At 41.2% G+C, this 25,248-nt stretch overlaps 1 protein-coding gene across 3 annotated transcripts in view; it reads left to right on the forward strand.

Moving 5' to 3' along the window:
• The window catches only part of MAP2K5 (mitogen-activated protein kinase kinase 5), a 260,205-nt gene that overhangs the window by 192,037 nt on the left and 42,920 nt on the right, over window positions 1-25,248 (forward strand). For 2 of the 3 annotated variants that reach the window (XM_079699882.1, XM_079699884.1), the window contains 2 exons: window positions 5,902-5,928; window positions 6,239-6,271. In XM_079699882.1, coding sequence (XP_079556008.1) covers window positions 5,902-5,928; window positions 6,239-6,271 — 60 coding nt within the window. The remainder of the gene's footprint in view (window positions 1-5,901; window positions 5,929-6,238; window positions 6,272-25,248) is intronic. The other variant, XM_079699883.1, reaches the window with a different exon arrangement.

The following is a 25,248-nucleotide window of genomic DNA, read 5'->3' on the forward strand; positions in this document are numbered from 1 at the left end:
GGCTGGGCCCGTGAGCCATGGCCGCTGAGCCTGCGCGTCCGGAGCCTGTGCTCCGCAACGGGAGAGACCACGGCAGTGAGAGGCCCGCGTACCGCAAAAAAAAAAAAAAAAAAAAAAAAAAAAGAGTATAGACTGGCAGTCAGGTCCTTTTTTTCCTGCTCACTGACTGGCAGACCCAGCACATGAATGATGTTGCACCGTACCTTGGTGCTCCAGCTGTTGTGTGTTGTGTGACAATGCATTGTCCTTGATACTCGGGAAGCAGTAACAGCCAAGTGACCTAATTTATGGCTGCGATGATTTTCTGCCTGGTCCCATCTGAGCTGTGCCCTCCTCTAGGCATCTTGGAGCCTTTCTAGCCCGCCCAGCTGTTTGTTAAATTCAGCGATATCTATTTTTAACTTTTTAAAACTGGTCACTCCTGAATGCAGCACCCCGGCCGGAGTTTGGGATGTGGGGCAGGGAGAAGGTGCTAGTGAGTGGATCTTAGAATTTGGGAATCACAGTGACCTTCTTACACCTTATTGAGTAGCCCCTTTCTAAATCCTCTTATCACTTATTTTTAAGTGATTGATTTGTGTTTAAATAAGTGATACGAGTTACTTTTTGTTTGTTTTGTTTTGTCCTATACAAGCTATGCTAATAGATTTACAGGCATGATAAGAACTTGAACAAGGACAGAGGCTGATGAACAGGGGAGATAGGATAGCACAAGTGAATTGTTTTTGTTCATTTATATGATTAGAAATAATATGTATTATTCATTTATTTTGTCTCATAATACATTCGGTGTCTAAAAATATCAGTTTGCCAAAATTCCCATTTGTAGTTAACCCGGGTAAGTTTCATTCTGTTCCTTTTCAAAAACACAGTCCTTTGTTTGGGTACTCTTATTTTAAGTTAGTGTTAGTAAGCAGTATGTATTCAGTTTGTGGTCATGTGGAAGTGATTTTTTTCTCTCACTGAGGGCTTTTTGAGATTTGGGCACTTTGTTTTTGCAAGTTATGATGGACTGGAGGTGATGTGACCCTAAGTCTTATCACCCAGCACAGTGCCAGATACAATCAGATTGAGTGCCAGTGTCAGTTCTCCTTCAGGTAGGAAAAAGAATCATGGTGCTTGAATGGGCAGCTTGGGGGGTTGGGGGGTCTTTGGGCCCCTCTAGCTCATCCTTTACTTTCTAGACAAGAGCCCTAAGCCTAGTGAAGGGAGGGAGCTTCTGAAGCCATGGGGATCTGACTGGAATTCCAGGGATCTTTCTGACTCCAAAGTTTATGCATTTGTCCCCATACTAGGGAGCTTTGTGAGTCAGCAGTCAGTTCTAAGCCAGGTTCTATCTGTGGCCTTGGGCACTGTTCCCCTCTGAGCATCAGTTTCCCTAACAGCAAAATGAGTAGATCTTGGAGGTCCCTTCCATCTCCAAAAGAAAAAAAAAAAAATTAGGTCATTATTCTTCATTTTGAATATAAAATCTCAGTTTTCCATAATCCCTGTTTATATTTAGCCAGAGTTATAGCTTAATGAATCTGATTTGAAAAGAGAGTCCTTGGGACTTCCCTGGAGGTCCAGTGGTTAAGACTCCGTACTTCCAATGCAGTGGGCACGGGTTTGATCCCTGGTCGGGGAACTAAGATCCCACATGCTGCGTGGCGCGGCCAAAAAAGGACCTCCCCCCCCCCCAAAAAAAAGAGTCCTTGCAAAATAACTACAGTTTCTAAAATTTGAAGTTTAAAAAGAGAATAGAGTTCAACATTGAAAGCTAGAATGTGATGCCAGGAGCACAACAAATAAAAATGATATTTTTTAAAAATCCCAACCATATAATTTAATTTTATATTTCTTTTTTCTATTTAAGAAAAAATAACACAAGCTTGAAAAGCAGTAAATATGTAAAGAGAAAATTTGTCAACTGATATTGGAAGATCTGACCCAGGTCACACATAAATCTCTCAGACAAGAGCTGCAGGGCAGGCCATAATTTCAGAGAGTAAAAGAGAAAATGAAAGCTATAGCTGGTGTCTTCTCTAAGTTACATAGGTGGATTCATTTCAGTTTTCTGATTGTGCTTCTGAATATAATATAAAAGCGCTGGTAGCAAGGTCTGCTTTACCACTGTGTGTGTAAAAAGTACCTCTATAGAGATAGAAGCGTAATGTGAGCCTTCCAAAGTTGATTTTTATCACCAGAGTCATTGATTAAATAGCTGAGGCCCCATGAGCAAACTTTTGCATTGGCAGTTTCCTTTCCATGTTCGTTTTCCAAAGTCACAAGTCATATTATGGGAGCTTTTTAATTGCCAACTCAACTGTATGGCCCTTGCAAGGAAATACAAGGTAAATATGACTGCAGTAATACCCTAAATATCAGACCTAACTGATTTTTAGGTCTGCCTGTTGTGAAGTCATTCTTCCCCATTTAAACACATAAGGGTCTGTCTTATATTAGAATGAGACATAACTATCCCCTGTTAGTGTGGCTTAAAATCTTGAACCTAACGGCTGATGAAAGGAAAAAAAAAAAAAAAGCTATGCCCAGAAGAGGGAAGAGATTTGTCTAAATAGTGTTTCAAAATGCTACTAGTTCTAGAGACTGATTAGCAAAGCCTATGACTGGAGCAATTATCATTCTGTTCTTTGTCCCCAGGTGTCAGTTAGACATAGAAAACTCAACACAAGCAAAATGTACAGGCAGGAAGGTGGACTTGGACAAGTTAGTTATAAACAGCATCTCCTATGTTGGGAGGTGCATGCAGTACATGAGCCCTAACAATGTTATTGTGTCCCCCTGAACTCTGCTCTCACAGCTGAGCATTTGCAAGGCAGACCCAGAATAAATAGAGGCATTCACGAAGCTAACATTTTATATTGAGGACCCTTAGTACCACTTTTAATGTGCTTTAAAACTAGGGGCTTCACTTTTTCATGAACTGTGTGCAAAAGCAGAGGCCACGACTGGAGGCTGACTTTGTTTGGATCTGTTTTATGATTGCTGCGCCTGTACAGTAATGTGATCTTGAAAAAGGTAAACAACAAAGAGTTTAGCAGTGAAAAATATGCCTAATATAAATACAGTTGAGTTTATGGCAGTTCAGAATTTGACAAATATGACCGTGACATTAAATTTTCTGGTGGAACTAACAGAGGAACAGAATATAGCACTTAAGGCCATATATCTGAGACAGAGAAAGGAGATAATACATCTAACTCTATGGTCTATGTGGCATTCATATAAAGAAAAGCACAGTAGCTTTATTTAATTGAGAAATGAATCAATTACAATGATGTTGCATCATCAGATTCTTGGGAAATAGAAGATATGTCACTGCATTGTGTAACTGTTAAAAAGTAAGTGAGTATCTTAAGAATTTTGAATCAATTTCAGGTACTGGCACTGCTACCTTAATACAAAATTTATGAAGATGATTTCATGTAGTATGTTGCTATCAAAACTGTGTGATAAAACCTGATAACAGCGTCTCCCTTTAAAAACCTGGGCAAAACAGTATAACAGTATGGTTATAAGATCATAAAACAGACTTTGATATTGCTGTTTCTCCTTTTCTTGTAGTAAAGAGCAAGTGTTAAAATAGTACAATTTTAAGCTGCCTTAAACCATGCTTTTAACCCACAGATTAGGGCAGGGTGGAAACTTTTTCTAAGGTCTCGGTTTATGAGGAAATTTTCATTTAGTTCACGCAACTCATGTTACTGGGAACAGTGTCTCACAATCCATTCCTGAATTTATTTTGAAACATGTCACTTAAAATATTTGCTACATGTTTTCCTCAGAGAATTTGTAATCCCCCTGACTACTGGAAATTTATGAAAAACATTCTCTTTGATGTTAAAAACAGCTTTCTAATTCTGTGTACATTAGAAAAAGTAACTCTCCTGTTGAAGCAGATATATCTTACTGAGAATGTTTGGGGGAGGCGGTGCTTATCTGTGTGTACTTTAAAAAAATACAGTTGACCCTTGAACAACGAGGGGGTTAATCTGCATATAATTTAGTCGGCCCCCAGTTTCCAAGTATCCGAGGTTCCTTCGCATCCGTGGATTCAGCCAACCATGGACCACTTAGTACTGTAGTATTTACTAATGAAAACTAGCCACATATAAGTGGACCTGCACAGTTCAAACCCATGTTGATCAAGGACCAACTGTAAAAGCAAACACCAAAGATATCTCATAGGAGAATTTACCTGGGTTTTTTCATGATTTTTTTAAAGGTGCTGTGGCTTGTTACTAAAACCCTAACCACTCCAAGGTGGTAGTTAACAGCTCTGTCTTCCTTTTTAATGTAAATCTTTCCCCGCAGACCCTTGTGCAGAAGTACTCATTGGCTAGAGGAACAAGAAGAAGCATCAGGACAGCATTCAGTAGGAACTATCAAAGTAGACTAAGAGCCAATCAACCTGAGATGGAAGTTTCAGGGAGTGGTGATTGGGGAGGGCATGATGAGGAGCCAAGAGCAGGAAGGAGTGGGTACCATGTTCAGTTGTGATAATACATGGGAAAGCACTTTTTAAAACATCTAGCACTCGGTGGAAGGGTCTGCTGATCAGCCATAGGGATGCAAAAGAAATGCAAAAACTTGGCTTCTGCCCTTGAGGAGCTCAACAGTCTAGTTGAGAAGAACCCACGTGCCAAAACTGATCATTTATCAACTTTACCATGCCAAGTATAAACACATGCAAATCCAGTTGTTTTTAAGGAATGCTGTGATTGTAGGCAGATATGATGCTGGAGAGAAAGGAGCACGGGAGAGGCCCTAGCACAACCACAGCCTGCTCCTGTGGCCTTGGGCCTGCCCACCTCTGGGAGGCCCGGTTTTTCCCATCATAGACTAGAGATGACCATCTCTGCCAAGCTCAGCGTGGTTGTGAGATCTAATGAGAACGTGTATGTGAAAGAACTTTTAAAAGCACCATTAAAAGCATATAAGGGACTATTAACTAGTTTACCTTTATTTTACCAGCTGGTTGAAGCACAATTATCACAGCAAACAACTGACTCCTCAATAGTTATATTTGGTTCCTGAAATTTTCCTCCTTAGGAAATTTAGTACCTGGGACTCCATTTTCATTGAGTTTGTAATAATGGCAGGCAATTTTTTTTTTTTTGGTTGGGGGGCACACATTGAAGTGTTTAATACTTTAACTACTAAGTGGATGTTTTATTAATTTGGTGTCACATTTTAGTAACTTTCTAAGAGATGTGGTTTATCGGTGTCAGCTGTGTGAGCAGCTGCCTCCAGAACAGGCATCTTCTTTGACTCTGCTCTTATCCCCTGAAAACCAGTGTTAAAACTAGCATGAATTTGATTTTCCCAGAAAGCATTGCTGCCCTGCTACAGGAACTTTGGAAAAGGTGGAGTCTTTACCCACTCCTGAGTCAGAGGCAAATACTTCAACCACATAATTAAAGTTTTCTTCACAAAATAGGGGATTGTGAGCAGACACTGGCAGGAATCCAAAATTCTAATTTCTGACTATGATTTAATTTCAATTTTAAATAAATCGGTTTTTAATTTAAAAAGAGTGAGCTTCATAACATTAGCAGTGATTGCAACATTAAGCCCAGTGTTCACAATCTAGCAATATAAAACATTATTTATATCTGAATCGTAAACAGCCTTTTGAAATGGATTATGGTTTTTCTCCCTATTCTAATACAACCTGGAGGGTACTAAAAAGTGTTGTGTGAAATTAACATTCTGCTGACTTTCGCCTATAAATGAGAAGCGAGCTATTAACATTTGTGTATTTTCATTATGTAAATTGTGTTAACACATGCCCACAAATTGCCACCAGCAATGCAATAATTTTCTCTCAGTGATCATAATGTGTCCAAGTGAGTCATTTTGATTATGACATGCTAATTACATATTGCCTTTTTTCAGATTCAGAAAAACCAGGGATCTTTAATGGTAAGCTTTATGAGTTCAGAAAAAATTCACTTTTCTTTTTCCTGATGGCTGCTTCCTTTGCATGCTTGAATGCCTTGTTTTAAAGTTAGCAAATTGCATTTTGAAGAAAATGCAAACCTTTAACTGCCTGTATTAGATTAGGTACCATTAGAAATAATAGAACATCCTGAGCATCAATGTTTTTATAAGAGTTTGCTGTTGTTGATTAATCTTGCTATATTTTATTGCATTAATGATTTTTTCTTTCCACTCCACTGTAAAGATATTGCATAGAGGCTAATACTTTTTCCTTTCTTCTTTCCCGTTGCAGCCTCTCCAGCTTCTGCAGTGCATTGTTGATGAGGTGAGGCATCGTCTTATGTGCTTTCACTCCTAAAGTCATTCCTAATGGTGTGGAAAGCTTATATTTTGTTTCCTAATGAAGCACAATGCCCAACATCCTCGGAGCAAGTTGTGTTGTATGGCTCTGAGCTGTGTTACGTGAACTGGCCTTGTCCTGAATCCTGCTCTTCTGATTCCAGCCGAGACTCTCTGCCAAAACAGACTGTCCCACAGGCTGGTCCTTGGGGGCATCAGAAGCCCTAAAGACAAAACACGATAATATTAATTTATCCTCTCTCTGGCCAGATGGGGATGGAGCTGGAAATTAAAGTGGTATCATTTTTTCCGTAACACATATTTAAAGTCATTCAGTAGGCAAGGGTCAGAGTTGAACAGCAAGCATAAGCTGGATAAAATTTGTCCTCCTTGCTTTATTTACCGAATAACAGAGTGATAAAAGTGTTCAGAAGCTCTAGGTCAGCAGTTCAGCTTTAATTTCCTAATTAGGCATTTTCCCCAGAACATACTCCTAACTTTTTGTGCTTTTAACTAGTATTCTCACATGTTAAGTCATCCTACCTCTGATCATCCTTATCCATCGAGTTTCACTGTCCCTTTGCCTTTATGGAGTTAAGCTACCTGAATTTCATTCTCAATCAACTACTTTTGTTGCTGACTTTAAATTCCTTTTTTTCCTGTAAATTAGCAGTCTTATAGTATACAAGACTCCGATTAAGAAACATTCATGTCTTTTAAAAACTGAGTTTTTCTGGGCTTGAGCTTGCCTGCTAGCAATGTTTATTTTTTAAACTTTAATTTTACAATATTTAAAATGCTTGTAATGTCGGCAATAAATGATTCAGATAGGAAAGTTTGAAAGAAAAAATATCGTAATTCATAATTATTCCTCTCAATTAAATGTCTGTATAACCAGTTATGAGATTTGGGAGAAAAAATAAAGATCCTCCTAGGAAGAAAAAACAAACACATACACATATCACAATAATAGTAAGAATGGAGCTCCAACATCCTTAATGTCTGCATCAGTCAGTCCACATATCCCTTGCAAGCTATAAACCATGTTAGTGCAAAAATGAAGGCATCGTCCTGAAACAAATGGAGGCCCCATTATCTCAAATATCAGACAGGCCTCCTGGATCTAATAGCGCATCATATCTTCTGTCATCTTAGATTCCAAAAGCATCCTATGGCCATCAGAATCCTCCCAATTAAACTGATTTTCCTGAGCTCCCCCTTCAGGTTTGCTTAGGGACGTGCCCAGGGAAATGGCCTACCCAGTCAAGTGCACAGCCTGCCGTCTTTCCTGGGCTCTGCTGTTCTTGGCCTGCCAGGCTCCTGGGCATCAGAGTGTTCAGGTACAGATACCTTCACCAGTAATATAGGTATTGCTGGAGAGCTCATTTGAAGGTTTTCTGGATCAAATGGATGTTTTCATTCCTTATTTAAAGTAGCAGTGATTGCTATTAAATTTAATATATTTTGTTTGATTTGGGTAAAATCGTGAGACTTTTGAAATCATCATAGGGAGATGTTCTAAGAGGAGAAGGTATGTGTGATGAAGGACAATAGCTTGTAGCTTAAATCGTATATTTTTCTTTATAGCACTTCTTCCTCAGTTGAGAGAAAACTGTAACTTGGACATCTACTCCCATTTACTCGAAAAACATTCAAATATCTTTTTTATGGAAACTTGGGAAATTCACATATATTTTTAAAACAAACATTAAGTTGATCTTGGAACCAAGCTGATGATTGGGAATAAGAGTATTAGGAAAAAGTTGGCCAGGTGACCTGCCTTAGGCAAGGTGCATCATAGCTTCTAAGAAAGGAAGGATTGGTGGGATCTTTTAATTACTGTGCTTGCCCCATGTTTGTCAGATTTCTCATTGCTGTGATATAGTGTTTCTCAAAGGGTAGTCCAAGGACTAACTACATCAGGATTACCTAAGACTCTTGTTTAAAATGCAGATTCTTGGACCCAGATCTCTGAATTAGACTTTCTAGGGGTAGAGCCCAGGAATCTACATTTTACTAGCTTCCCAACTCTTTGCACATGAAAGTTTGAGAACCTCTTCCGTCATGGCTAAGTCTGCCCTTTTAGATCCCAGAGGACAATTAACTGTCTATCTTCATTTACATCTGACATTTAGGGCTTCTATTTCTGAATGAATATAACCAGCCAGGATTTGAACCATCTTATTCTTTGGGCATGGGATATACCTCATTACGAAATGGCTATCCAATGACAGTATATACTGTTTCTCTTCGGGAAAAGTCAAATCAAAAAGTACCACCCCAAGGGAATCTAATTCAAACAAGATGGATATATTTGGAGTCATGTGCAAAATAGCTAAGCAAAGCCCAGTGTAACGTACTTTATTTATTATTATGTGGATGTACCTTGACCTCCTAGCATGGCCTGGCAAAGAACAAAGAGGTAGTAAAACAAGATCAAGTGGATAGGAGCCAGCGCTAGAGTAGCCAGGGGTGAATGTCAGGAGTTGAGAGTCAGGAGGTGGAATCGTGGGATGAAGCCAGAGTCAGCCACCACATATCCAAATAAAGACACCAAAAGTTAAACAGAGTAGTAAGAATCATGAACATGAAATTTGAACCACAGAACAGGAACTGGATGAGTAGCCAAGGTACCAAGAGAATCAGGCTCCAAAGAGAAATCTGGGAAATTTAGTTTAATTTTAGGGGGTAGAGCTTGTCTGGTTTGGACCTGGCTAACTCAGGATGTGAGTGCTGTCTTAGAGATACCATTTTTGCCTCAAAGTTGCTTCTCTCAAAAGAACTTCTTACTGTAAAACTCATAATCAGGCCCTCTCCAAGTCCCTGAATACCTGAGTTGTAAAGTACTTTGGTTCATTGTAAGTGATGTGTGTCTATGCGTGCCATGATGCCTTAGCCATCTGATATCGTTGGGGAATGAGGTGGCCCTTGCTGTCTAGCTAACTGATACTACTTTAAGCTCTGACATCAGTGAGAAAATTTGCGTTTTTTAGAAAGAATGTTTCTAAAATGTATTTGTTCTTGGCAGCCTGTTGATAAAGTATAGTGAATATCATTTTGTTGATATAAAGGTTTTATAAAAGGTATCATAACCTTTTCTTGGTGACTCAGGTTCCTGTTTTGAACATGGTACTGAATTAAACTTTGATGTATTGGTTCCCTCTAGGGCTGTAGAATTGTGGGGATCTTGCCTTGTTCTTTCATTGAATTTTACCAGCCATTTTGCTTGTGTGTTTGGCCTTGGCACTCAGTGATATGCTTGGGCTTCTTGAGGTGTAGAGAGCCATTTGCTCCCAAACTAAATGACCCCTACATGGGTGTGCTGCTCTGCTTGGTGCTTTTCTTGTGTTCTCTCCTGTGATCACCTCTGTTTTCTATGGTCACTCCTCATTCTTGTCATTGACTACTGGCTGCCCCAGTTATCTGATCATCTTGTCTCAGTCTTTGCACTCCTGATGGTGACCCTAGCAAAATTAAAGGTATCAAATGAAATCAGATACCCAAGTGGTATGTGTAAGATCAAACCACTCCTCTGAGAAGAGAGATTGAGGCTGATGAAGTAAAATGAGTGGGCTTCTGTTCATTCATTCAGCAGATTGTCCTCAAAAGTGCCCACTGTATGCCAGCCCAAGTTGACCAGGCCATGCTCAGGGTGGCCTCCAAGCCTAGAGAGGACTGTTCTTCCAGGCAAGTCTCCCAGGTCAACTGCAGATTAGATTTGTGAGTCAGGGTAGAAAGGCAGAGGCATAGTCCCAAATCCTGGGCCAATACAGTGTGCTGGGACTCAGGAGGCTATGTAGCCATCTAATGCTCTCCCCAGTGCTTGGGCTCCCAGTTTGGCTGGCAACAAAGGGCTGGCCACATTGGTGATGTGGCAGGTGGGAACAGAGCAGTGATATCTGAGTCACCGAATCCCAGGCTGGCTGGAGCCAGCCAGGACATCAGTGGATTGAGGTGCTGGGAATTGTCAAGACTGAAGTGGGGACTTCCCCCTTGAGCCTGCCCCCAAGAAGGCCACAGACTTGGAAAAGATAAGAGTATGGAAATGAATAATTATGCTTCGTTATAAGATGCATACTGTACAACCCAGAAACAGGAGGGTTTGTTCTGCCAGAAGAGGGTTTTTCTGGGGGTGGATCAGGAGATGTGACATTTAAGCTAGGTCTTACAGGATGAGAAGAAATTTGCAAGGTCAAAAGAGGAAAAAAATAAATGTCAGACAGAAAGGCTTGAAACTTTCTTGCAAATCATTTTTGAGTTCACAGATGTGTTTCAGAATGTTCAGGTTATCTAAAATATGACAGCCAGAAAAATGGATTATTACTCTGAGTGTGTGTGTGTGTGTGTGTGTGTGTGTGTGTGTGTATTTCAAGCATATTATAGCTAAAAATAAATTTCTATCTAACATCTGTAGGTGCTCAGCAGGACAATTAACAAATATCTGTTTATTTATTCCTTTTACCAGTAAAAAGTGAACTCCTATAAGTCATGTTTTATACCTGATCAGAAGTATCTTCTAAATGATAGCATATAAACTCAAAACACAAAATCAGTTGTAATTCTATATATTAGTAACCCAAAATGAACAATTCAAAAGTGAAATTAAGTAAACACTTCAAGTTACGGTTAGCATCAAAAAGAATAAAATACTTAGGAATAAGTCTAACAAACAAAGTGGAAAACTTATACACTGAAAATTGTAAAACATCTTTGAAAGAAATTAAAGACTTAAATAAACAGAAAGACATCCCACATTCCTGGAATGGAAGACTTAATATTGTTAAGATGGCAGTGCTCCCCAAATTGGTCTACAGATTCAGTGCAATCCCTGTCACAACCCCAGTGGGCTCTTTTGCAGAAATGGATGAGTTGATCCCAAAATTCATATGGAAATGCAAAGGAGTCAGAGTAGCCAAAACAATCTTGGGGAAAAAAGAACAAAGAGGATTCAGGTTTCCTGATTTCAGAACGTATTACAAAGTTACAGTAATCAAGATAGTGTGGTTCTGACGTAAGGATAGACATGTGAAATGGAATTGAGAGTCCAGAAATAAACCCATATGTCCATGGTCAGTTGTTTTCTGATGAGGATGCCAAGACCCTTTAATGGTGAAAGTATAGTGTTTTCAACAAATGATGCTGGAACAGTTGGAGATCCACATGCAGAAGAATGAATTTTTTTCACATCATATACAAAAACTAACTCAAAGTGGATCAAAGACCTAAATGTAAGTGTTTCACAGCTAAGACTGAAACTCTTAAAAGGAAATATCGGTATAAATCTGTGACCTTAGATTAAGTAACAGTTTCTTGGATATGACACCATCAGGAAAATGGAATCACTGTAACAATGCCAGGGTTCCAGGCCAATGGACAGCTAGAGCCAGGGCAAATCACGGCTTTAAGAGGAGGACCTTTGTGCCCCAGTCTGGAAGGTAGGGGAGATGATGCCTTTCCCCGTAAGGTGTGTAGCTTGAAAAGGATTGATAGGAAGGCCACAGTGGGGATAGGGGAGAGGACGATGGAAAGGAAGTGGCCAGCTGAATGATGGACAAGAAGAGGTTGGGGCGAGGGGGCTGGGGGGGTGTTGTTCTGGGGCCTGGCCTTGGGTCCTCAGTGATGAGGAGGAGTAAAGTGGGCTTGCTTAAGATGGGAACAGACTCTCTTGGTCCAAAACATATTTAATAGCCCATCATTACAAAATTCCGTTTATAAAAGGCTTTGTCTTGGGCTTCCCTGGTGGCATAGTGGTTGAGAGTCCGCCTGCCGATGCAGGGGACACGGGTTCGTGCCCCAGTCCGGGAAGATCCCACATGCTGCGGAGCAGCTAGGCCCGTGAGCCATGGCCGCTGAGCCTGCGCGTCCAGAGCCTGTGCTCTGCAGCGGGAGAGGCCACAGCAGTGAGAAGCCCGCGTACCGCCAAAAAAAAAAAAAAAAAAAAGGCTTTGTCTTCTGTGAGTTTTTATGACTCTATTTAATCATAACATTTAATTGAGACATAAGAGAGCCTCCACTATTATCTGCCTGGCTGGGATATGCACATCATTACAGTGGTACTAAAAAGAGTCACGAATGGGGACAATCATCCACGCCACGAAACTCCTGAACTCACAAGAGGCTTCATGTGGACTCTTCTCTTAGACCTGGCTCCACTAATGTTTTCTAGCAATGCCAGCAAACATGTCCAGTGCTGGAAGGAAGCAGTGTTTGATGCTAACCCCCACCTGGCAGCTTAGTAAAGAAGAGGATGGAGGTTAATCACACAGCTAGACACTTCCACATGAGCTGGGCAAACTGAGAGGTGGCTGACATCTCTGTTCTAGAAGAGGGTGATACCTGAAGAAGGGGGTGAGAAAAGAGAGGACTGGGAAGGGAGAAGAAAATGGAGAGAAGAGTCTGCTTTATAACCACATATAACCATAACAAGCTTCTAAGCTTTTCTCTCTGCCTTGTTTCTCCTACCACCCTACCTCCACAGGATTATCTTTTAAAAAATACAGATCTCATCCTGCCAAACCCTGCCTGTAGGGTAATGTCTGAACCTCCTAGCACAGCATTTGAGATTCACACCCATGTTTTTTTCAGCCTCACTTTGGGTCCATCATTAGTCTTGATGACTACCCCACACTTTCATACTTAAGGTTGTGTTCTTCACTCTGCTTGGAACGGCCTCCCGTTTTTTACTTTGTAAATGCCTAAGTGTTCTCCAAGGCTCAGCTCAAATGTGATGTCCTCTTTGAAGCTGTCTCTGTTACCTTCCCATTTCTTCTATCCTGCCCCATGCTCACCCAGTGCTAGGCATAATTCAGCATAGCATGTTTACAAAGCTTTATTATTGTTAATCATATGGAATCAAATTTAGTTTGTGAGTTTGTCTCCCACTGTATCATGAAGTCATCCAGCACAGGGATTTATCCCCACACCTAGTAGAGATCATGGCTCAAGCAGACGCTCCTTGAAGTAAATTAAAATAGGAATTTTTTTCTAGCAGGGCTAGTCCTACAGAAAATAGCATGTGGTCTAAGTTTGTCTTTTCTTCTACTGAGGCCCATTCTATCCAGCTGAAAAGGACTGCTAAGTTCAGAGATCATCACAGAGAAACTTATTTCTGTTTTCTATTTTTTACTTTGACATTTTTATTTAAGTATAATTTACATAACATAAAATTCACTCTTATATAAAGTATACAGCTCAGTTCCAGAACATTTCCATCACTTCATAAAGAAACCCAGTACCTGTTAACAGTAACTCCTAGTTCCTCTCTCCCCTCCAATCCTGGCAACCACTAGCTAATCTACTTTCTGTCTCTATGGTTTTCCCTATTGTGGACATTTCATATAAATTGGACCATGCAATATCTGGTGTTTTGTGTTTGGTTTCTTTCATTTAGCATAATGTTTCCAAGGTACATCCATGTTGTACTATTTATCAGTACTTCATATATATTTATGGTCAAATAATATTCAATTGTATGGATATACCACATTTTTGTTTATCTGTTCATCAGTTGATTAACATTTGGGGTGTTTCCACTTTTTTTTTTTTTTTTTTGCAGTACGCAGGCCTCTCACTGTTGTGGCCTCTCCTGCTGCGGAGCACAGGCTCCGGACACGCAGGCTCAGTGGCCATGGCTCACGGGCCTAGCCGCTCTACAGCATGTGGGATCTTCCCGGACCGGGGCACAAACCCGCGTCCCCTGCATCGGCAGGCGGACTCTCAACCACTGCGCCACCAGGGAAGCCCCGACTTTTTGACTATTATGAAAAATGTTGCTGTGAACATTTGTGTACTAGTTTTTATGTGGATGTATGTTTTGTTTTCAATTCTCTTGGATATATATATCTAGTAGTGGAATTGCTGGGTCATATGAAAATTCTGTGTTTAATTTTTTTTTTAATAAATTTATTTATTTATTTTTGGCTGCGTTGGGTCTTCGTTGCTGCACGTGGGCTTTCTCTGGCTGCAGCGAGCGGGGGCTACTCTTCGTTGTGGTGCACGGGCTTCTCATTGCAGTGGCCTCTCTTGTTGTGGAGCACAGGCTCTAGGCGTGCAGGCTTCAGCAGTTGTGACACGTGGGCTCAGTAGTTGTGGCTCGTGGGCTCTAGAGCACAGGCTCAGTAGTTGTGGCACACGGGCCTAATTGCGGCATGTGGAATCTTCCCGGACCAGGGATCGAACCCGTGTCCCCTGCACTGGCAGGTGGATTCTTAACCACTGCGCCACCAAGGAAGCCCCTGTGTTTAACTTTTTGATGAACTTTCAAACTGTATTTCACAGCAACTGCACCATGTTACATTCCCATCACTAATTTATGAGATTTCAGATTTCTCCACATACTTGCCAACACTTGTTATTTTCTGGGGTTTTTTTTCCTTTGAATTGTAGTCATCCTAATGGATGTAAAGTAGTCTCTCATTGTGGTTTTGATTTGCATTTCCCTTATGATTAATGATGTTGAGCATATTTTCATGTGTTTATTGGTCATTTGAATATTTTCTTCTAAATTCTATTCAAATGCATTTTCTATTTTTAAATTGGTTTTTCCTTTTTAATTATTAGTTTTGAGTTGTTAGAGTTCTTTTTTTATTAATTAATTAATTTATTATTTGTCTGCGTCGTGTCTTCGTTGCGGCACGTGGGATCTTTCATTGCGGCACGAGGGCTTCTCTCTACTTGTGGCGCGAGGACTCCAGAGCACGGGCTTAGTTGCCCCGCGGCATGTGAGATCTTAGTTCCCTGACCAGGGATTGAACCCATGTCCCCTGCATTGGAAGGCGGACTCTTAACCACTGGACTGCCAGGGAAGTGCCTAGAGTTCTTTATGTATTCTGGATACTAGACTCTACATTTTTTCTCCCATTCTGTGGATTGACTTTAACTTTCTTTTTTTTTTTTTTTTTTTTTTTTTTTTTTTTTTTTTTTTTTTTTTGCGGTAGGCGGGCCTCTCACTGTTGTGGCCTCTCCCCTTGCGGAGCACAGGCTCCGGAGCACAGGCTCAGTGGCCATGGCTCACGGGCCCAGCCGCTCCGCGGCATGTGGGATCTTCCCAGACCGGGGCACGAACCCGTGTCCCCTGCATCGGCAGGCGGACTCTCAACCACTGCGCCACCAGGGAAGCCCGACTTTAACTTTCTTGATGGTGTCCTTTGACACACAAAAGTTTAAAAAAAATTTTTTTGGACTTTGAGGCCTTTCTGGTTTGATCAAAGGATAGGAAGCTTAGATCTCTACCCTGTCCCCATCCCACTCATGGCACCCACATAAAAGTCCTTAGAGTTCCACAGATTATAATTTGAACACCACCGATTATAGCCCAAACAATCATTCTGTAAACCTGTATTAATCCCAAAGCTAGGTACTGGGAATAGGGAGTGAGTAAGATACAGTTGCCACCATTAAAGAGTTTCTACTCTAGTCAGGAGACAGGCTAGTAAACAGTCATATATGAGTAGATAACTTTAAACTAAATTGCAGGAAGGGACCTCCCTGGTGGTCTAGTGGGTAAGACTCCGAGCTCCCAATGCAGGGCGCCTGGGTTCAATCCCTGGTGGGGGAACAGATCTCACATGCTGCAACTGAGAGTTCACATGTCGCAACTAAGACCCGGCACAGCCAAAATAAATAAATAAGTAAACAATAAATAAATATTAAACTAAACTGCAGGCAATATACGTGGCATGAGACTTAATGAGCTCTCAGAGGAGCACAGTGACTATCGTTTTAACCCCCTCACATAAAAGGGTATTTATGACAAGGCATTTAATGATGTTTGCAGTCATATAAATTCTACATATACTAAAAGTGTGGACAAGGTGCTGGGGAAACACAGAGAGGAAGGATAATGAAGGAGGTGATAATATAGCAGAGAGCTCCACAGAGAAGGGAAGCCCAAAGGGCCAGTAGGAGTTAGCCTCAGAGATACTTGAGGCCCGTGTGGAGTTCAGTATGGCTGCAGTGCTTGGCAAAGTATTAAAAGAGATGAGGCAATGGCTACATTTAGAAGGATCTTTACACATTGTGCCTGAAGGCATTTGCAGGGATGGAGGGGAGGGAGGTGAAAGAGTTTTAAGCAGAGGATCAACAGAACCAGATTTGTGTTTCAGAAAAATCACTCTGATGGGGTTGTGGACAATGGATTGGGAAGGACAGTTAGGAACTTACTGTGCTTATAGTCCTGATCAGAAATTATGTGGGCTTTGCATTAAGACAGCCTTAGCATGTTTGAAGAGTATTCAGGAGATGGAATAAACTGAATTTGGTGAGTAATTGGATGTAGCAGAGGATGGAGGTAGGGTCAGAGAAGAAGCATTTGGCTTGGTCAGTCAAACTGTCACTGAGCTGGGGCACACGCACACTTGGTGGGAAGAAGATAATTAGCATTCAGTTCGTAGGGCAACACCAAGCACCTCATTCAGAACTGTATCAATTCCTGTTTCAGACCCAGTTATAAGAAGTTTATCAACTAGACTCTAAGTTCCTAGGCTTTTTATTTCTATCTTCCTAGTACTGCACCTAATTAATGTACAGTAGTCACTTATAAATATTTGTTGAATGAAATGTACACATAATTATAAGAACTTACTACTTCTTTTTTTTAAGACCTCAGAGAAAACAATCCAAAAAGTAATAGTATATGACAAGGAGATATTTAGCTAATAAATACAGTCCTTTATCAAAATTCAGAAGTCTAGCCTTAACCCTTATGGTTGATAAAATGTTTCCCCAGTGTTCCCCAATGTCATGTTGCTTTCCCACAGCACTCTGTTTTACAGATGAGGAAACTGAAGGACAAAGGGTGGGACTCTTTTTACTATACTATAATTGTCCTTGATGGAAGCAAAAAGTGACAGCTGAACTTTTTGGCATCAAAGGAAGAGATTATTTTTTAAAACTGTAAAAGCAGACAACTTAGAAAGCATTGCAGACATGCCCCAAAGGCAGAAGTATATTGCAACACAGTTCAGTTTCGCTGTCTGTAAGAATGACTCCGTGTCTTTAAGAAATAATTGAATTCTCTTCTGCATATTCTGTTTATGTTGGCAGAGAGGAGATTGACTCCTTTTAGAAAGATTTATGTACACAAAAGGTTTGGCTCTTAAACCACTGTTATCTTTTAAAAATTCATTCATGCAGAATCACTCATTCTTGGACAGGTTAACTGAGGGCTGGTTCACTGAGAAGCTGCTGGGCTGTCAACGTAGCAGGTGCTTTCTGGGGGTGGGAGTGGGGGAGTGAGGGTGTGGAAAATGGCTATCTAATAATACCGCCCTGGAATTCAAAACGTGGTATCAACCAGCTCCAAAGGGAATAATATCTATTCATTTTTTTGCCTGAGGGACTTCGCCATAATTCTGGCCTCTGAAGTTAGCAAAAAAATAAAAGGAACATCCCCCATCCCTCCTGCTCCCAGCATCCTAGGATGGCCTCTTTCTTTCACAACACCTAACTGCAGGTAGTTTAAAGTGAGACAAGACTCGATGGCCTGAGCTGTCCGACGTGACCCGTGCATGCCTAGAGCTTCCCACCACAGTGACTGACACTCTAACCACTTGCATAAATGGGTATTGATGATGTGGGATTTCATGTTATTTGTAACTTGTATGAGTTAATGACTGGGAGGCATTAGAAACTTGGTAAGTTAATACAAGTAGATATACAATAGTCGTGTCCTCCAGCAATATGGTTAACTAGACCTCTGTCTCATAGTGTCAGGAATGTATAATTGGGATCCTGAAAACCGATATTCTCCTTTTATGTAAGGCAACCTTTAGAAATCTAATACCTCCTTTGAAAAGTCCAGTATGTTTAAATTAATGCAGTTTGACTGGTTTGAAAATTGAAAATAGGTTAGCATTAAGGCCATGATTCCTTTAGTAATTACTTGTTCTATTGGTAATAACTGTTTCTTTAGAAATGACATTAAGATTCTACCAAAACACAGCAGTAATCCAAAAGTTCATGTCTGTTCATTTATAATTATATTTAATTCATATTTATGAGTTGTTGGGAGGAAGGAGAAAGAAAGAGGGAAGTTTTAAAAATGTAACAGAAGAAACAAGTTAAAAGCAGAAATTTTCCTGATAGTCTGAAGAATGTATAAAGTCACTTAAAGTAGGAAAAAATAATTTTTTAAATAGTTACAAAAAAATAATAAATAGTTACATAAAGTCAGATTTTATTAGTTACTGCTGAAAAAAATCTATATTTTTATTATTTCCTATGTCACTGAATGAATTCAGTGGATAGACTTTTTCTGTTTCTTCTTTTTTACTAATCAAAATATTAGCATAAACATCCCTGTGATTTTGATCTCAGTAAGTCAATTAGATTTGGAGGTTTTTTTTAAACCAGGGAAAATTCTGCATCTTTAGACAGTCATTGGACAAGTAGCTTTGTGTTGTTTTCTTTGAATTGTCCACGAAGCGTGATGTATTATTAATGAATTAATTTCTTGGTGGTGAAGGCCTGTGAATAGCTTTCTGTGAATGGGCAGTTGCCTGGTGGGGCCAGTTTTGGCTGCTGTCATTTAACATGTGTTGCTCTATTGTGAAGTCTCATCCAGCCGTAGGACAATGCTCGTTTAATCCACCATGATGGGACCTACACACCCTGAGCCCAAGTTGGATGCCAGGGTCAGTTACCCAGCAGTTCGGGCTGGGGCACTGCTCTGCCTCACTGCCTAGTTGCTGTAATCACTTTGCCTGCCGTTAATTTTCCCTAAACCAGGGAAAACACGTCTGTGAACAGTGCAAATATTCTCAAAAAAGATTCCAAACTGGTCGGCTGGAGTGTTGCCTTCATTCCAGGATGGAGGCAGCATTCCAGGGAGTGTAAGTTCCTTCCTTCCTCCTGGAAATGAAAGTGTCTGGGCCCACGAGATCCCTGATGTTCTGAGGTCCAGAGTAGCAGATGGCATTATGATTTTCCAAATCCTGATGAACGTTCTAACTGAAGTTGTTCATTTCACAGTATGTGGTTCTATTTTTTTTTCACTTCCTCTCCCTTCCTCCCTCCCTGTTCCTCTCTTTGTTCCTCTCCTATTGACTGATTTTAAACTGATGTGGTATCTCATCAGTTTAACCAGCTTTAAATTCCCTTCTCTCTGTTTACTTTATGGAACCAGGTATGGCACAATCTCACGTATAATTCTCAGCCTCCGAGTCACAGCCAACATAGCCTTTGAATTTGTTTATAAAAACGTGTAAGCAAATAACCCTGACACTCCTACACCATGCAGCCACTGGAAGTTCTGTTTTCCCTGTATCCATAACTGGCAGTGCAGGTGGCAAATGGCAGTAATTATTTTAACTAACAGTCGAGTGAACATTCAGGAGGACACACAGTGTGGCGATGTGGACTTTGGATTTCAGCAAGTTCCCTGAGTCTATCTGGATAGTGTTATGGCTTGTTGATTTTTCGGGACATGGACCTGCCAGGTTCTTGCCCTTGAATGGTATGTGGATGTAGTTCAGCTGTTTCAATGTTAACCCTTCACCTATGAAAAGAGGAATGATTCCTTTCATTTAGGAGCCTGTTAAGGGTTCTTTTTCACTCCTGGATTTTCCTCTTTCATTTTCGTTTAATATAGTTTTTGACCTACCTTTTTTTTTTTTTTTTTTTTTTGCAGTACACGGGCCTCTCACTGTTGTGGCCTCTCCCGTTGCGGAGCACAGGCTCCGGACGCACAGGCTCAGCGGCCATGGCTCACGGGCCCAGCCGCTCCGCGGCATGTGGGATCTTCCCAGACCGGGGCACGAACCCGTGTCCCCTGCATCGGCAGGCGTATTCTCAACCTCTGCGCCACCAGGGAAGCCCTGACCTACCTTTAAGATTGCTTTTAATCAGCATTTCTACACATAGGACCTGGTGAAATGGCAGTGTGTATATTAACATTATAATTTAGGTCCTGGATCCAAACATGTGTAGCTGGACTTTTCCTGAGGAAAAAAAACTGACCTTACCAGTGTATGAAATTCAAACACTATATAGGGACAAGGTAAAACCACAGGTAGGAATTGCTGAATAATTACCTTTAGACTAGCCTGAGCAGGAGACTTCCCACGAGGGTGAGCTCATTTAATGGTTCCTAAAACTCAATCTTGTGGATGTCAGTGGTCATGCTTGATTATTTGCAGTAGTGTTTTATGAAAAAGCAATAGAAATGCCTTGGGAGGCTACAGAGGGAGAGAGAGGGGACAATAACGGGTTTTACTTTTGTAAATGAAATCCCTTTGGTATGAGACAAGCATGTTTTTTGCTGCTCTGCCTAAGCCATTGAAAAGGAAGGTGTATGTGGGAGTTAGTGTGCAGGTGTGTGTGTGTACCATTCAGCTAGGCACCTCTAAATAATACTGTACACTATAGCTTATGACGAATGAGAGACCTAAAATAAAAAGAAAAAAGATGTTCATTGGCTTTGGAAAGCAAGCAATTGCAAATATGGTTTAAGAGATTAATTCATTTTCCAGTTCTCCACCTACCTGTTTTCAAGGAATTTTATGAAACACCAAGATCTTTGCCATATGTTTAGAAAATCTCTGAGTAAATGTAAGTCTTTTAAATGACAAAAAATGAAGGGTTAGTTTTGACATAAATGACATAGTTTGTTTCTCTTCTCTTTTATCTCAATACTGAAGAACTGCCAAAACATTTAGGAGAAAAAGAAAATAGGAAAAAAATCTGTATAATCTCAAGTTTCAGAGATTCCTTTAGACCTGTTAATTTACATTTTGTGTTTTTTATAAGCCATCTGGTTGTACTTGGCTAATAGCTGGTTCTACCATTGTTTTTTTTTTTTTTTTTTGCGGTACGCGGGCCTCTCACTGTTGTGGCCTGTCCCATTGCGGAGCACAGGCTCCGGACGCACAGGCTCAGTGGCCATGGCTCATGGGCCTAGCTGCTCCGCAGAATATGGGACCTTCCCGGACCGGGGCACGAACCCGTATCCTCTGCATTGGCAGGCGGACTCTCAACCACTGCGCCACCAGGGAAGCCCTCTCCCATGTTTTAAAGGTTTATGGGTAAGGTGGGTGTTTCACTGGCGAAAATTCAGGCCTTTTGCCCCTGGTTCCAGGTCCATCTGAGACAAGTTAAATGAACAGCTACTGTTAGCCGGGACCCAGTGGATAGAACTTCACACCAGAATGCCCACACATGTAATTTGTCACGTCTGGCAACCCAGAGCATGGGGTGACCCAGTGTGGAAATTGAATCACTTTTCACTTTCTCTGCTCAAGGCTTGACGTGGAGTGGGATGAGGAAGATGAGGGCTCTCTGGTCTCCAGCTGAAGAGGTTCAGAGACTTCCTTTTCTGATGATGTCCATCTGCAAGCCTTCCTAAACTCAAAGCCTCTTTCTCACCCCAGCGCTGTCCCTCAAAGCACCCTGCAGATTAGGTCAGTTCCATCTGCACTGTGAAATCAAAAATACACTTAGGGTCAAAATACTGATTGTTTCCTGATGGAGTGACCATATTTTTAAGTAACCTAGGTGTTTTGAACAGGCGTTGACTGAATTTGTACAAGTCTGGTGTGGAATTCTGGTTTACTAATATCTTAACTGGGATGAGTCATTCTCTGAGCATTTGTCTATCCATTCCCACCTTTCTCTCTCTGATGAGATGTGACTGCCTTTTTCCCCTGGCTACAGTCTACTATAGCAAAAACTTATAGATGTGAACATTGAGGACCTTCAAAATATTAAAACTGAGCTAATTTCCCAGAATCTACCATTGCATTACACTTTGGGTAGGTAGATTTTTGGGATTTCTTCTGTGGAGATCTTTAAAGGTGAGAGTCCAGTTTTTTGTTTTTTTGTTTCTTTGTTTTTTTGCGGTACGTGGACCTCTCACTGTTGTGGCCTCTCCCGTTGCGGAGCACAGGCTCTGGATGTGCAGGCTCAGCGGCCATGGCTCACGGGCCCAGCCGCTCCGCGGCATGTGGGATCCTCCCGGACCAGGGCATGAACCCGTGTCCCCTGCATCGGCAGGCGGACTCTCAATCACTGCGCCACCAGGGAAGCCCCGAGAGTCCAGTTTTTTTGTTTTTTGTGTCCTCCCCAAATAAACGAGTTTTACTCCCCGGTCAAGAGCAGATTTGTCCTGTGGATTCTGCCAGTTGTCTCACAAAGATGCTATTTTAAGGCAGTGAACAGTGAAGGATCAAAAAACAATTTGGGATCTGGTAAGGCAAAATGCTGTCCTGCCTGATGTGAAGCCACTGGAATCACAAACAACCTTCAGTCCCAGCATTGCAGATAGATGTGGAGTGATCTAGGAGAGCTGTGCCAGTTAGTATGAACCCTAGTGTGTAGGACCAGAAATTGTTGGGCCAGGCCAAAGGAACATTAGACTTGAATTAAAAGATTTATTTTTAAAATGTTAGAGCATAACTCTCAGTACTGGTCAGACTGCAGGTGATTCTCTAATGTTAATTAACATGTTGGCTTGATGGCTTGACACCAAGAAGTCTAGAAATAGGCTGTTAAAAACTGTTAAAAAGGATTGCCATGTTTCATTTAATTTGCCTGCTTTAATCTAACCACAGCACAACTGACCTCAGAATTCACCAGTGTGGCCAACACCTTGAGATTTTTGAGAAGTTGTCCTTCTATCTTCTTTACGTTTTACTGGCAATACGAATAAAAACTTGGTTTGAAGGAATGTCTGTTTTGCAAAGAGAAAGGAACATAACACAGATTAAGATGTTCAAGGTCCCTTCACCCCCAGGTGCTCTCTGGAAGTGAGGAAGAAAGAAAGTGGGAGAGCAAAAACGGTATCTCACAGCCCTCCAGACTCTCACAATAAGTTTCTTCCCCATCACTCTTAGGGGTGCACGTCTTATACCTCTGAACAACACACAAATTCTTCCAGGCTATGGATCAAGTATCAGTCATCCCACAGTGCCAGCCCAGTGCCTTTGACATGGTAGATGGTCAAGAAAATTGTTGAATGAGTGAAGCAATAAATAAGTAATGAATGATTGTATCATTTTTATACAGCATTTTGTGTCTGTGCCCTATCAGTGTCTGAATTAACCACCACATCATTGTCAGGTTCCATTGTCATCTTTAATTATGAATTAAAGGCAAAAATTAGATCCTCAGGTATATTTGTAAAGCAAAGGCCCCTCAACTTTTTTCCAGTTAAATAGTTATGCCAGGCTTCTCCATTATTCAAAGCAGAGCTCTGCTAAAAATCTGGACCTCATGAGTTTAAACAAAAATAGCTCCTTACCCTTTTACTTTTAAACTTCCTATTTTGACATCATTTTATTTTATTTTATTTTATTTTATTTATTTATTTATTTATTTATTTATTTTGGCTGCGTTGGGTCTTCGTTGCTGTGCGCGGGCTTTCTCTAGTTGAGGTGAGCAGGGGCTACTCTTCATTGCTGTACACGGGCTTCTCATTGTCGTGGCTTTCTCTTGTTGTGGAGCACAGGCTCTAGGCACGCAGGCTTCACTAGTTGTGGCACGTGGGCTCAGTAGTTGTGGCTCACAGGCTCTAGAGCTCAGGCTCAGTAGTTGTGGCGCACGGGCTTAGTTGCTCCGCAGCATGTGGCATCTTCCCAGGCCAGGGCTCGAACCTGTGTCCCCTGCATTGGTAGGCAGATTCTTAACCACTGTGCCACCAGGGAAGCCCTTGACATCATTTCAGATTCACATGCAGTTGTGAGAAATAATATGGAAAGATCCTATGTACCCTTCACCCAGTTTCCCCCAATGGTAACAGTTTATAAGTATAGTACAATATCACAACCAGGAAATTGACGTGATACCATTCACTGAATTTATTCAGATTCTACCAGTTTTACATGCACTTGTGTGTGTGTGTGCGTGCGTGTGCATGCTAGCATGTGCTTGAACATTAATGACACGGATTCTTTAAAGCCAAGAAACAACATGGCTTAAAAAAAAAACTATGCCTTTAAAATAATGACTTCCCTTTTAAGTAAGTCATTTCAAAAGCATTTTTCTCATTTATGTTTTCTTTATTTGGACTATCCAACTTACTTACCTGCTCTCAAGATCACAAAGTGTACTTTTTGGCACACTTACTCTGCCTGTGAACCAGCAGCAGTTGTGGCTGGAGTTGGACCTCCTTCTCCCCTCCCCCACCTTGTTGCAGGTACACACACACACACACACACACACACACACACACATACACTCTCGGATTTTCTGCTGCTTACCTTTTTTATGCTTGAGTACCTTGCTGACAAGTGCTAATAACAAAATACCCAGAGAGAGTCCAGTTGAAGTTAGCATACATTAAACATTCTGAACTTGTCCTTTTGCTCATAGATTGCACATAATTAATAATTAAACAGTTTCTGTTGTAATGGGTTGACCTTCCTGAACTGTTCATTATTCACAAGGCAAAGGCATCACTCAAACTTTCTTCTCGTCCTTCGCTGTTCTCTAGCGTGCTGCCTGCTTGTGTTCCAGTTGTTTAGCAGGAGGGGCTGACCAGGTAGTTCCCAAAAGCTCTGAGACTTGGAGACTGTCCTCCGTGATGACCAGAATTGCTTACTGAAATGGCTGCAGCAGCTGTTTTTATATAACGGTTGCCTGCTCCATAACAGGATTCGGCCTGTTTCCCTTAGCAGGACGCTAAAGTTGATTCAGGACCGGAATCTCAGGTCAAGGCTTTTGGTTAAGGTTGTGTCCTCTGTTTCGTTCCATACCTCCATGCTTAGAAGTTCAACAGAAGAGTATCTCCCCAAAAGCCCTCAAGGTGAAGTATGGCACCCAGGGTCTTAAAGAGAGTGACTTTTATTAACAATTTAGAGTTCATTTCAGCCAATACTGAGAGTTGCTGGTGTCACTGCTTCTCTAATTTGTGTTTACATTTTTGAAATATATTTTTTCTTCATCTTGCCTGAACCCGTGTTCCACAGAGAACATTTTTGATAAGTAGCAGCAGTGACTTTACGAGATCCTCCGAACCCCTCGGCATGGTTC

This window comes from Hyperoodon ampullatus (genome assembly GCF_949752795.1).
Source record: "Hyperoodon ampullatus genome assembly, chromosome: 3".
Lineage (NCBI taxonomy): Eukaryota > Metazoa > Chordata > Mammalia > Artiodactyla > Ziphiidae > Hyperoodon > Hyperoodon ampullatus.